We start from the raw sequence: 15,129 nt of genomic DNA on the forward strand, positions 1-15,129 counted from the left end.
AAATCGTACATATTTGATACTCTATATTTTAAAATTGTACATATTTGGTACCCTAAATTCATATTTAATTAATAAAATTTTACTAATTTAATCAAATTACTCTCAATCATCCTAGCTACAAATTATATATAACCACAGACAATTTGATCAAAATTTTATCATTACAGAAACAAAGAGCATCAAATGAGAAAATTCTCGATAAAAAATTAGAAGTCCTTGTGTAGTATTTGTCAACAGAAAAATAAGCATTTTCCCATTATTTGTCAACAATTTTAACCGAAAAAATATAACAGTATCTATTTTATTAAATTTTATATAAAAAAAATTATGTACATTGAAAAATAACATATAAATTGGAGTGATTACACTTATTTTTTCTTTTTAATTTTAAAAAATCAAACCCAAAGTAAAATATATATTGATTCCTAGCGAAAGTGCCAACGGAAAATAAGCATTTATAGTACTTTGCGAAAACATATTTGGCCATGTTCACTGATGTACCTAAAAAAACCAAATATGAGCAAAATCAATTTGAGATTAGTTTAAACACTCGTTAATGTTGTTAATTTTACCAACATATTTCATTTCTAGCACAATTATGTTACTAAACTGGTTTAGTAAGTTTCTCTAACCTTGTAAAATCTTCAATAAAAAAAAAACAAAGCACAAAAATAGATGTATAAAAGGAAAAACATGCAGGAGCATAGCAGAGAGCAAGAAAATGTAAGCTAAAAATTTACATAATAAACTACTACAAATGCTGCATTATCATATACTACTAAAAAGAGAGATATAAAAGGCTCCAAGTTTGAGAGTAAGACCCTCGATCACCACTGTTTTTACACATAAGATAATGCAAGTTCTTTAAACAGCAGTAACTTCATTCTTTTTTACTCCTGCCCATCTACTTTCTTCTGCTCCTAAATTCATCTTCTTCGTCATGACTTAGATTTCCTAACGCTAAACTCACCAGTAAGTTGGGGTCGTTCTTTAGTTCTTACCTCTTAATTCCCATCGTCGGTGGATTTTAAGTAAAGGGTCTCGCCCCCATCACCTCCAGAACTCCCTCCTCGGCCTTCAGCTGATCCAGAACTTCCCATATCTTGCTTACTACCACCAGCCATTCCTCTATGCATCCCTTCTCCAGCGCCACGACCGAAATCAGGAAATCCGCCACCCCCTAGCGGTCCACTGCCTCCTGCGCTACCCATGTCGTTTTGCAGCATGTGAAGGCCAGAGTTCCCACCAGAGCTCATGCCGAGCTGGCTGTGCAGCGCTTGCTGTTGCAGAGCTGTAAATGGCTGCTGGTTGTACAACATGGACGAGCCTCCCCCCATGAGTGATTGTTGAGTTATCTGCTGAGCTTGTTGGTGCTGCTGCATGTAATGTCCTCCTGGCTGCATAATACTACTCGAAGGATACTACAACAAAAGTTTCAAATTAGAGTTCCACATTTGACTATTGAATTTATTATAACAAATTTTTGCTCACTAACTCGTCATAATGTTTAGTACTTTATCTAATTCGTGGAAATATAGTTTCAAGAATAAAACAAAGGCATTCACAAAAACTAATGTGGAGAAAGATTTTCGTATTGGAATTTAGAAAAGGAGGTTGTACCTGAGCATGCATCGTAGGAGGCTGGGGCTGAGAATCAGCAATAGCAGCAAGGTACATTAGGTTTCGCTGCAGCCTCGCTTGGTTCCTGATAGAGTAGAGTGCTCAAGTAGTTAGACCACTTCAGGCATTTTCAACATATCACAAGGCACACTGCTACCAGAAATATGAGAAGAAAATCTCAAAGTATGATATCAAAGCCATACAGTTTTGTGTAAATTTTTTACTTACTACTGCACAGATCATCAATAGATTGTATGACTAAACAGACATGAATGAGATTATGACAAGCATAGAATACCAATAATTTACAAGAACAAACATGTATGTAGACTATGCTACTCTAGCTTATGAGAGAGAAAGAGAGATATCATGATTTTATCACAGAAAGTAACTAATTATTAAAAGCTACAAAATGGGCTCCAGGTCTTGCCCATGCCCTTGACCTAGTTAAAAAGTCAATTATTACAAAGCAGTAGCAGTACTTTAGATCAGAAGATAAGGAAAGTGACTCTCACTCAGATAAGGCCTAAAAGGAAATAAATTAGAAAGGAGTTAGAAAAGCACATACTCTGCACATTCACCCAATTTTCCTGAATTCTGGCTCTCAACAATCTTCAGGATCAATGACTTGTTTTCATCCAAATACTGCCATGCCATAATAATGAATGAACAAATCATAAACAATTAGATATATAACTGCAGAACTGTATCTATAACATCAAAAAGAAGATGATAATGTTAGTTTCCGGACAAACGTGTTTTTCACTGCAAAAGAATAATAAAGAAAAGTGCATATTCTCTATGGAAAATATTCATGCCTACTACACAAAACCTTCTATCCATTTCAAGTAATAACTTTCTATAGTACCTATCTTATTGTCACAACTAACAACAGGCATGAAAAACTCCTGCATATTGTTCACAAATAAATAAAGTTTTAAAGGCACAATCATGGGAACATTCCCATGAAATGAATGACAGATGTGATGTTAAATGTTAAACCATTTAGTTTCATAGAAACAAAGGTAGTAAGCTAACATAGCACAACTAGACTAGTACAACATCTATGTTCGAACTTTTGTGAGCACTACTACCATGGTTATGACACCCGGTACCAAAGTCAAAATTAACTCATTAACAAGTCACCTAAAACCTCATTTTCAGGAAAGACTTTATTATTGTTTTTCTTTTTTCAAAACTGAGTAGTGAATAATAAAGGGGATACAACATTTTATCACCAGTCACAACTTGAAATTCAATACCAAGCAAAGTTCCAATCTTTTAAGTACTAAATGGGAGCCAGAAAAGACACCTAACAGCTTTAAGGTAGGCTGATGCCACCCACGGAAACTGAGCTAAGACAAATAGTCACGTGACACCAAATATCCATTCACATTGCACTCATTACTATTGCTATTTACTACAGAAAAAGCAACCAGCTTTCTAAAATGGAACACAAAGACGACATAAAATAACACTGAACACTCGAGAGTATACAAAAAGAAAAGGAGAGGGAGAGATAGTGAAAGACTAGCTACCTCCATAACTAGGGTATTAAATTATTGAACAAAAAGGTATATTAAAGTTCAGACAAAACCCATATTGGAATGACTCATTTGAAGAGAGAAGAGCAACATCAATTTATAGAATACCCATTAAGCATTATTTACACCGACATAATAATCATGGATAAAGTAGAAGTTTTTCAAAGCAGTGAAGTGGATAAAGAATAAGACGCATGAAAACAATAAATACCCAAGTAAGAAAACTGATTAAACAATAGAAGTTCAAAAAGAAGTTAAAAAAAGAAAGAAAAAACAAGTACTAGAACAGTCGCAGAAGGCAATAATCATCGAAAGACAGAAAACCCAGTAAGAATCACCAATCAAAATCCTATCTTGAAAAAGAAAAAAAAGGGTCTCAGAATATTGTACACAGAAGAAAATAAAAAAAAACAAGATGATAACCAACCAAGAGAAACAGAAAGAAAGGAGAAGAAGAAGAAGAAGAAAAAAGAAATGAACAAAAAAATAAAAAAAGAGCGAAGAGAATAGAGAAGAGTAAAGAAAAAGAACCTGTTGAATGTGATCAGTGGTGACGTTGTTGGGATAATAGGCTGCCATCATGGGCTGCATCTGCATCAGGTGCTGCTGCATTTTCGAGCACTCTTCTTTATATACCCCGACTCTTATACAAGACACAAAAAACACACACTCTCTCTCTAACTCTCTCTCTCTAAAAAGTCTAATAACAGTAGTCTCAGAAACAGAGCTGAGAATACTCACTGGCAAGAGTGCAAAGAGAGGTCAGAGGCAGGGAGAGATGCCTTCCACTTTTTTTTTTGGCTCTGTTTTCACTTTCTTTCTTCTCCTTATGCAATGACACTACCACCACACAGATGGTATTAGGGGACACTGAGCGAGACAGAGAGAGAGAGAAGAAGGAGAGAGAGAGAGAGTAAGATATTATGAGACTGAGACACCCCACAAAATAAAAAATAAACAAAAGATTTTCCTTTCGAGTTTTTTTGTTTGGTTCTGGCTATCTGGGACTGGGGTTATGTCTTTTTCTTCCTTCTCTCTCTCACTCCCTCTCAGACAAACACAAAATCCTTTATTTCTCTCTCACTATGAAGGGTCACGTGATGGAAGAGAGAGAGAGAGAAGCCCTGAGAAACCTATAGATATACAATAATGAATCTACATGTATAGATGTTTCAGTAGTAATAGCGATATATATGGAGAGAGAAAGGTTGAAGTTGAAAAAACAGCATCATATCATATCATATCAGATCACATTTAACATGACAATATCTGTTGTGTTCGAGTGAGGGTACTTTGGTCCAAACTCTTTTGGTCTCACTCACTTATTGATGATGTGATGACGCTCTTGCTTCTGTCAAGAGATTCCCCCAGCCCAAATGGCTTTGCTTTGGTTCCTTCCCCTCTGCAAAGCGCGTGTAACTCAAACCCCTCTGTCTACTCATTAAAAACTCACTATTTGATCATCAAGTGTTTGATTAAATTAAGCATGGGTTTTTGAGCCAACCCCATTATTAGATCATCATCAAAACCCCAATTGAAAATTAGGCCAGCCAGCCAGGGAGAATGGGTGGCCTTGGCGGTGGTGGTAGTTGTAGTTGTACTGAGTAGTAATACAAGAACATTAAATTCACACCCACACACCTGAATTATGTATGACCCAGTTAAAAGCTCTTTTTTTTCTTTATAAATACATGTGATATATATATATAAAAAAAAAAGTACAAAATACTACTACTCCTACTCTACAAAGAGTAGAGTTATCTGTATAAAAATGTATAAGAGCTTTGAACAAAAAAGAAAATAGTACAAACTAGCAACGGTGTGAAATGTACTAATAAAGTTGTGCCACCAGACCAGACCATACCAGAGCTATATATTTATGTTCTATATAGGAGTAAGTCAAATATGCTTTGTTTTAAAAAATAAAAATAAAAAAAAACACTTGTGATACTCGAACAGAGTAAATAAATGGAGTTGCATGCTACAAGAATCTTTGTCAGCACCAGAACTTTTATTTATTTATTTATTTATTTGCAAAAACAGCTATATTTATAATAATATTATTCTTTTTTTTTTTTAAATGTCTAAAAAGATATATTTTTTAACTCATTGCTGCATAGATAGTAGCTATACTTATTCTTTATACGGCACCTTCTTTGTTTCTAAAGCCTAAATTTAGCTCTACCCCCACTAGGGAGTAATTAAAGAATCCTATTACTCTGCAAATGGAGTAAGAGGAATAAAGTGACCTAATAATATGCTATTATTGACAGAGAAAAGACTCGTGTGTAGATTTAATATTATATTTTATACATGCACTTTCTCATCTTAAGGTAGAGTTTTTTTATAAAAAAATTTATCTTAGTCTATTAATTGTGTCACTGTTTAGGCATTGGCTAATAATAAGTGCAGTTTTCAATTCTTGCATTAAGTTCGATATAACTCTTTCAACAACAAAAAGAGAAGATAAATGCATTGTTTTGTTCAATAATAAGATAAGAGTAGTGTTTTTTATTTTTGTTTGTTTTTTTTAATGTGTGCAGATATTGACATAAATGTTCCATTCATTACATCTTGAAATAAGATTGTTTTTTTGGGGGACCCAACACAAGAGGGAGTTCACATGCCCCTGTAGTGGTGATGTCCAGTCCATTTCCAACTGTCCAAATTAGGTCCCTCCAAGGTCAAAAGTGACCCCACCATACTTATCCTGCACCACCAGCACATTATCCAATAGTCTTACTTCATTCACTCATACATACATACCCAGAGAAAGAGCTAAGCTTAGAGTCAAGCCATAATAATAATAACAATGGGGTGGGGTGGGGTGGGGTGAGCTACTAACTACTAAGTTGTTATCTGCCATGGCTAGCAGTGGGGTCACTGAAGGGACTGGAACCATGGTCTCAAAATACAACAACAAAGAACAGTTAGTAGCTTCACTCCCCATCCCTTGTGAGTAGTTTTTCTTTGTTGGGTGTCTCTGCCTTTTTCAAAAAGACTAGTCTATGTTCAATACATTTCATAATGATAGAAAAGAAAGATGACGATGATGATGTGTATTGTAATTTGGGTGAGAGTGGTGGAGTCAAATCTTGAGCATAAGGTTGGTGGTGCTCCCGGCTCCCCAAACATGATGGGTGGTTGGGGTGTCTCAATTGATTTATGTACTCTACTCACTCACTCATATATATATATATATATATGTATATATGTACACACACATATTTCTATATAGCTATAGATATATATATATATTCCAATACTGTCTTTTCCTTCACCTCCTTTTTCCCAATTGCTTTTGTTGCCATTGTATCTAGCTGCAGTGCAGGTGCTGCTGTGGCTTTGTCACTGTGCCACTAGCATAGCTAAGACAGCAACCGTAGCTGCCTAGCTACCTAGCTAGCTAGCTACCCCTCCACGCGCTTCCACCATGTATATACCCTAACCCTAGTGGCTCAGTTATTTGTATCTATGCTAACAACAAAAGTTATTCTCATGCAAACACATTGTTTAATGAGAACACCATGCGCCAGAGGGATTTTTTTGGAAGATCAAAGAATGTATGGTGGGAGAGAACAGATCAGATGAAAGGATGAGGTTTTCCTCTCAACTCTAAAAATAAGAGAATAATACAAAAAATTTACATAAATATTTTATAATAATTTTGAAATTAAATTTTGTATCCATTAACTCATGTCAACTAATTTAGCTCATTCGATATGAACGGTCTGTTACGAGAATTACATATAAAAGGCTGAGTGGTATGCTATAATAAAAATTATGATGCTCTATCTAAAATTTAATTAGTAACTAATAGTGTTATACATGTTTTTATTAATAGTTCAATATTTTTATATTTATTTTATGTGGGACACCGTAATCTAATATTTCCTTCAAGATGGTGGCAATTTTTCACTCGTGTGGCTTGACTTATTTTTTGGGTTGGTGTGAATCGAATGTCCGCTAGAGAATTAGTTTTTGATACAACAACAAGAATCATGAGACTCTATCTAAAAACTAATTTATAATTAGTAGAGTTACACATATTCTTATTAATGGTTTAATATTCTCACACTTATTTTATGTGGGACAACATAATCTAATACATTATATATATTGTATATATAGTTGAAGAATAAGAATTGAGTGTAAATGTTAAATTTTAAATGTAATGTTTTCAATGGCACACTCAAAGCTAAGTTTGAGAGAATATTAACACTCATTTGGACGTGTTTGGCATGCAGCCAAAGAAAAATGGACTGTTGAAGGGTATCAACGGTTACTTTTTCAGTTCTAAAAATAATAATATAAGGCTGTCTTTAGCTACAAATTCATGATGATATATATAGGAAGTTACTGTTTATCCCACGCTTTTTTGCAGACAATAATTCAAGAGCCAAGAAATAAAAAAACCAGATTGACTTTCTAGAGGGTATCTAGAGATCACTCAATAAAGTTATGAATATATATATTTATAGGACTAGAGATCACTCAATAAAGTTATGAATATATATATTTATAGGACTTCATGACTGGCTCATGTAATAAAGTTACGAATGAACCTGTGAGACTTAGGATATGATGAAGGAACAGTGTTTTTGCAGCATTATCCATTAATATCTCAATCTCTTATGACAAATACATCAGCATCTTCTACTTTTTTTGGGCCATAACAATATGGTCTATACTTTTTTATATCTTATACCTTAAGTTATAGAATAAATGTTATCATTTCACATTAGATATTTAGTATAAAGAATATGTAATGATAGAGTTTAACCAAAGTTTTCCAAAGAATAATGTAATTAGTCAATGTCATGGCCAAAAATGTAATGCTACTATTGTTTTGGCTGAATAGTAAACGTTTTAACTTTGTTTTGTGTCACCAAATTAATGAATGGCTCTAAGTTTTTTTTATGAAAATTTTGAGAGAGAGACACAGATATTTATGAGGAGAGAGGGAAGGAGTTGTTTGGTGTGGGAGTTGAAGCCACGTTGAAAAGAGTGCCAAATGATATGACTAGGTTTTTGCAGTCAAAATTGGACAACTAATATAATACAAGTGATGACTCATCTGTTCTGACACATTTCACATGTTTGTATTCATATACCTTTGAAATGTCACACCAAAATTCTTTCTACAAGCAACAATGTTATGTGGCACTTCTCTCTACCTTCTTCCAAGACTTGTTATTATGCTTATTCATCAAGATTTTGCCATTTATATAGCTTGAGCTGCACTGACCATGTGCATGTGGCTTGCCAAGACCCACCAACCACATATTTCTTTTGACACATTTCCATGCCTAATAAGAACCAGCAATCATCAATCGCATTTTATATAATTCCCATTTTTAGAGGATTATTTTAGTCACTCACTTATAGTAAATAGTCGAAAGAACTTTTGTACATTTTTTTTTTTTTTTGTAAAGAATTATTCTTAAGTTACAAGTCTCTATTGGATCATAATAGTAGAAATATTAAAAGTTTAAGACATTATTGTTTTGACCACTTGAATGAATTTTAAAAAAAAAATAGTATTATTGAATTTATATTTTTGGGTTTCCATAAATTTGAGATATGTTTCCGTTCGTATTTTTGTCGTTATTATGGTTTTTATTTATTTTAAATTCTTTGTTATCGTTATCATGGTTTTGCTACGATAATCAGAAAGTGGGCCATTGTTGTATGAAGGCCCGACAGAGTGTAGGGACTAATTATCGGCCCACTGACAATGGTCAGTGGGTTTATTTATTTATTTTGGCTTAGAATGGGTGGGGATTGAGTGATCCATTCCATCATCTGTTGCAACTCAAATTATTACAGAACAAACAAATTTGGTATGGTTTCATTCAGTTTTTTCCAGGATTAATTAAGGCATACAGTACAGTTTGATTTTTTCAGTGAACAGTAAAGTTACCTTTTCAAAATAAATAATTTTGAAGATGAATTATTTTAAGGGATGTTTGCTGGCAAAATAGCTTTTTTTGACCTCTATCCTGCAAAATATATTTTAAGGGACTTTTTGTTTTTTTTTTGTTTTTTGATATCGTGAGTGGTTAGATGAGTTTGAAAGAATTAACATCACTTGCCCAATAATTCGTAGTATGAGGAGCATCATATTTCTGAATAAATATGAACACAATATGATGTTGAATTTTCTCACTTTATGTTTAACTCATTTATTTTGTAATTTTATTATTATGCATTTTTTAATTAAACTTGTGATTGATTTATAATTTTGTTTTGGGAACTTTTCATTTATACACTTAAATGAAAAAATAAACTTAGGGTGGCTTTGATAAAATCCTTTCTTTGGGTAAAGGCTCAACCCACATCAATACACTATGATCCAAATTTATATATCTATATTTATCTCCAAGCAACATCCAATAGAAAATTTAGAAAAAAAAAAACATTCAATATAAATTAACTTTATAAACATTCAATAGAAGAAAAAAAACACTCAATATAAAATTGATATGTTCAAAAGTAGTATTTATCAATCTAAATTAATTTTCATGAACAGTATAAAATTGACTCCTCAGTTCGGTTCCTCGGCACTATACAGTTCTTATTCTTTACTCACCATTGTAACAAACCTTTTCTTCGCGTTAACTTTATATAAATATATATATTATTATCAAAATAATATTTATAACATTTAAATTTATATTAATATGATTATTAAATATCTAATATTATATATTATTATTATAATAATGTTATTTTATAATATTTGAATTTATATTAATATAATTATTATATATATGTAGTTTTATATTAAATATTATTATAATAATGATATTTTATAATATTTGAATTTATATTATTATTATTATAATTAATAAATATATATTTTAGTTAGTTGTACATAAATATTTAGAATATTAAAGTGAACAAAATAAACAGTTAAATTTACATATTTTTTATATGAAAGATATATATACATATATTTGTGGTTTTTGGGGACATATACGTTGCGTGGATTATTACCACATGCATGCATATGAAAATAGCACAACGACCTTACTTTAATAGGAAAAATATGAGTTATTAACAATATTTTACTTATTTTTGTGAGAACCTCAATAAGTAAAATATTATTTTTTTCAACTAAGCGAGAACCTCATTATATATATATATATATAAATGGGTGCATTCTTAATGGTTACTGTCCATAGATGGTTAATTTGATATTAACTATTGGATTAAGATTAATGGTTTATATTTATAATTTTTAATTAAAATTTCTAAAAAAAAAATTGTGATTTTTTTAAATTTTTATAAGAGTGACCTGATGACATGTCGGTCATATAATTATTAAATTAAATAATTAAAAAAAATCATATCTAAACATTATAAAGGAAATTTGTATTATAAATAAGCATTATATATTAATAACAAAATAACTCAAGAATGTTATAACTGCTACATTCTAGTTTTCAAAAAGAAAAACTGGTTATTTATTTTTTGGGTTTTCAAAAAGATTGACTTTGAATGTCGCCAGCGTTTCTGGAATTCTCGGCTCCGATCTCGCTCTATAGACAGATATGAAAGTCACTGCCACCACCATAGGACATCTTAGGGTCAAGACTTCAAAGCCCAATGTCGCGCACCTCCCATATTTTTCATTGTGCGGTAATGCTCTCATATACTTTTGTCATATTTTAATCTTCACTATCATCCTTATTTTCATTTTATCTTTTTTTCTTGGTTATTTTCTTATGATATGTCGAAGATATTGAATATTGATAATGAAATTTCTTTGAGTGTACGATTTTAATCTTCACTATCATCCTCATTTTTATTGGATTTGCAGACATTATTTCAATTTAGTGATGTAGAGATAGCATCGTTAGCAAGAAATGACTTGATGGAGGGAGCATATCTAGGTATCATTCTGTGAGATTTGGGAGGTATCTGAATTACCAATGCAAGCATTTTGACTATGCAAATTGCAAAAGAAAATTAAGAGCTTAGAAGATTTTTTTTTGAAGAAATTGAAAGAAACTGAAGAAGAAGAAGAAGGAAAGCTCTATGCTACAATTATGTATTTTGTTTTAGTAAACTTTTGTAAATAGAATTACATATGTTTTATTTGTTATGTGTATTACGTAGATGTTTTGTATACATAAATTAATATTGTAATGTTAAATTGTTATTAGAAAGTATTTATAAAATTTTATTATATCAAAATGTCTACAAATATACATTAAAAATGAATTTATTTTCTGAAATATCATTTAGTAACATTTTTATAGAATGTCACTAAAAAAAAATTAATATAAAAAACAAATATGTAATTCATTATTATTAAAAATTTCGTAATATTTGAAAATGATATTTAATTATTTTTAGTTATATTTTTTCAAATGCCACTAAAAAGAATATAGTTTTGCAATAGTTACAGTTTTGCAACATATTTTAGTTTCTATATATAATTAATAATTTTAACATTAGTGTGTGTATATTTATTATTTCAAAATTTTAATTAATGAAAATTATAATTCTATTAGTTTATTCAATACCCTTCAATAGTTAATGAAAAATTATTATTTTATTTGTTTCCAAAAATAACAATGGTGATTGATATATTTAATAGCTTGTAATATACATTTTAAAAAAATATTCATTAACATATCGTATATAAATATAGTATTTGTTAAAACATCTTTTTGTTATTTTATGTTTTTATTAAAAAATTCAATATATTTTTAATAATAGGTTTTTTCTATAATAAAACATTAAATACTAAAATTTACATAAATGTTTATTTGAAATAAACTATCACCTAATAAACTTTAATGCACAATATATGTCATTTTTATTTGTCTCGTAATAAAATTCATTGGTAGATTAAAAGTTACATTTTTTATTTAATAAGATTACTAATTACAAAATTTGGCTATGATTAGCATTTAAATTTCAAATATTCAATCACCCATTTGTGTATTTATATTCAAAATTCAAAATGAGAAAAATATATTTATTAAAATAATAAATAAATTTCAAAGTTATTAATATTATATGAAAATAATGTAAAAAAAAAGCAACAATAACTGTTGACGCCGTTTTTCGTCAATAGTGAAATAAGAGCATGAAAATAATAAGCAGTTATGACCAATGAAAATATGATAACACAAATGAAATTTTTTACGTGGTTCAGCAGTTAAATCTGCCTAGTCCACGAGTCTTTTTTATTAAGACAAGATTATCTCTGAAAATCCTTCAATGATGAATTCTCCAGAGTTTTCTCTCAAGATCACAAAAGTTCTCATTTACAATGGTGCATGACCTCTCTATTTATAGAGAAGATTTTAAAATACTATCCCACATATTTTAGAAAGTTATTCTGTATATGCAAATAAATTAAATGGCATTAAAAGCCTGCAATCCGATATACAAGGAAACGTCCCCTGAAGATTAGGGGGCGTATAACTGAACGAATAATATCCCTTGATTTTAGGGGATTTATAGTAATAAATGTAGACCGCGTCTCTTATAGGTGATTCACTAGGATATTCAAAGTTATTATCCCATATCACCAATGCCCCATTCACCCAGGTTTCTTATTGAGTTTCGAGCTATAGGATCTTCCCGAGGCTATATGACTTCGAGCTCATACGCGCGTCAGGCTCGGAGCCCTGATCCGAGGCCATCCCGAGAACAGATGTACTTCGGGGTCTATCTTTCGAGCTTGTGAGGATTTTGAGGCTAATATCTTCGAAGTCATCTCTGCTTCGCAGGCTCGATGCTTAGATTTTGGACATTTTCCAGGCTTTACGAGTTCATTCATTATGAATCCAGCTTTCGAGGTCACAACTCTCATGGCTCGAAATCTGGGTGTAACATTTTGCCCCCTCAAAAGTATTTCTTCGAATCCTATGAGAAGGAAACTTTTGAACTACTTTCTTCGGGAACCGCATCGTCACATACTTGAAAATGGACACGTGTCAGTTGGGTATTGCCCATTCAGGGTACTCGAGTACCTTGGAAATCTGTCCACGATCGTTCGCCTGCCACCTTTCTGGTACCATCATATCATTAATCCCTGACCATTGGATTTTATGAGGATTCTGGCCAATGGCTCAGATTAACCTTTCTTTACCATCTATATATAAGACCCTAGTCACCATCTTCCTCTCATTTTATACGCATCAGAGACAAAAGAAAAGGGACGAAACCAGAAGTCATCTTTGAAAACTTCTTGCTTGTGCATGTTTTCTCAGCCGAAGAAACAGAGGATCGTCAGTTTATTCGAGACCGTGAGCTCATATCTGCAACCTCTCCTTCAATCGACGATTTCACTGCAGTCGCCATCACTGTGTAAGTGTCCGATTGTTTTTCTTTTTATACCAGTTTCTGTCTATATTGTTCTTGTTATTTCTGGGAATGCACTAATATATTTCCTTAGTACGATATGCTAGGAAATCTTTGACCGATAGACTTTCACGTTTTCGTTTCCATATTAGGTTTAAATCTCTGGTTTCAAATCCTGTTTTGGTGTAGAACAAGGTCTCTTTTTTCTGGGTTTCAAAATTTTAAAAGACATATCTTGCACACCAAGATATCGGGTACAAAACCTTGGTTTTAAAGAATGCACAATACCCAAGATTACCTTTTCTGAATAACCGCCACCCTTTTTCCCTTGAATTTCGGGATTTCCAAAAAATTGTCCACTCTCCTCCTTCTTCTTGTGGAATACACGTTCTGACCCTCAATCGGAGTCTTAGTTTCGAGCTCGTTGCATTCTTAAGAATTCTTCGAGCTTATCCTATCAAGCTCGTAATTCTTGAACTCTTGCATGCATGGCCCTCACCATTTTTTCTTTCTCGCTAGATGTCACAGAATCTGGAAAGACGGTGGGGGTCGTTGCTGGCAATCCCTTACTCGCCAAAAACCCCGAGCCCGGAGTCGCTGTTTGCTCGGAATCAACGTTTTATTTGCGAGTACGATCTCGCGCGCGAACAGGAGGAGATTCGAGCTCATCATCACCGCCAAATTGACGAGGTTATAGAGAGGAAGAGGAGAACCCTTCGGGAGGCTCTTTATCCAGAACCTGATTCTGGACCCAGGCCGATTCCCCTCGACCCTAAATTAAAAGTGACCGTTGCTTATAGCCCGGGAGAGCTCCAATTCTCGCTCATGGGGGAGCCTTCTTCCTCGCAACCGAGGAGAGAATTCTTTGAGGCCGAGCACTACTAGAGCTCGGTTACCTCGATAAATCAGTTAACTGATATCCTGGCCTTCCATGGCCTCAGGTTGTCAAGATCCTTAAGGTGTCGAGCTCCAACCTCTAATGAACGAAGCTGCTACGCTCCAGGGAACGGAAACCCTGACAACAGACTGAGGTATGCGGCATGGAGTCAGGAGCACATGAAGGCAGGAGCGCTACTGCCTCTGAAGTCTTTCTTCAAGGACTTCACGGACTTTGTTGGGTTGGCCCCGTTCCAGCTCAACACTAATTCCTACAGGGTTCTGTCTGCCCCGAGGTCGTTATACCACTAGCTGAAGTGGAAAGGACCTTCACCACAGGAGATTTTATATCTCTTATGTCTGAAAGGCAACTCCTCCCGAACTCGGGGAGGGGATGGCTCCTACTATCTCTCGAGCTATCCCAAAGAGAAAAAGGTGTTTGAAGACCTTCCTAACCATCCACCTGACTTTAAGAAAGCCTTCTTCTGGACAGATGGCTTGTCCCCGTCTCGATGCTACTCATTTAGATGGATTCTTAAGTACTCCAACCTTCTTTATCTTTGTGCTCGGGCTTTCATTTGTAGATCCATACTTAGTTGAAATGTGTCTCATTTTCCAGCCAATTTTCACCGTCCTACTCCCGACGACGCAATGAAGGAGCATAGAGAGACTCTGCTCCAACTCCCTTACGGCAGGAGGTCTCTCTCATACCTTTTACATGAGAGTAAGCTCCGAGCCTGCGGGCTTTTGGGAGACGGCCAGT

The 15,129-nt window shown here is 33.3% G+C and overlaps 1 protein-coding gene across 2 annotated transcripts; it reads right to left on the reverse strand.

Annotated features, from left to right (window-relative positions):
• Positions 1-749: 749 nt before the first annotated feature.
• Positions 750-4,282, reverse strand: LOC133790711 (GRF1-interacting factor 1). 2 transcript variants are annotated; one of them, XM_062228453.1, is made up of 4 exons: positions 3,696-4,282; positions 2,189-2,265; positions 1,621-1,705; positions 750-1,421 (listed from the first exon to the last, which is right to left on the reverse strand). In XM_062228453.1, exons 1-4 carry the CDS (start codon positions 3,774-3,776, stop codon positions 1,005-1,007), a joined length of 660 nt encoding a protein of 219 aa, XP_062084437.1. In that variant the 5' UTR covers positions 3,777-4,282; the 3' UTR covers positions 750-1,004. The 2 variants fall into 2 exon arrangements, with proteins under 2 accessions (XP_062084437.1, XP_062084438.1); XM_062228454.1 differs by lacking the exon at positions 3,696-4,282 and adding an exon at positions 3,159-3,617.
• Between the last annotated feature and the right edge of the window lie 10,847 nt (positions 4,283-15,129).

This window comes from Humulus lupulus, chromosome 7 (genome assembly GCF_963169125.1).
Source record: "Humulus lupulus chromosome 7, drHumLupu1.1, whole genome shotgun sequence".
Taxonomy (NCBI): domain Eukaryota; kingdom Viridiplantae; phylum Streptophyta; class Magnoliopsida; order Rosales; family Cannabaceae; genus Humulus; species Humulus lupulus.

What these genes read in the sequence shown, in the direction of transcription:
- LOC133790711 (XM_062228453.1), bottom strand. Translation starts at nt 3,776, where the DNA reads ATGCAGCAGCACCTGATGCAGATGCAGCCCATGATGGCAGCCTATTAT. An exon ending in CCACTGATCACATTCAACAG is followed by an intron (nt 2,266 to 3,695) that starts GTTCTTTTTCTT and finishes ATGGCATGGCAG; the next exon opens with TATTTGGATGAAAACAAGTC. An exon ending in AAATTGGGTGAATGTGCAGA is followed by an intron (nt 1,706 to 2,188) that starts GTATGTGCTTTT and finishes CTACTCTATCAG; the next exon opens with GAACCAAGCGAGGCTGCAGC.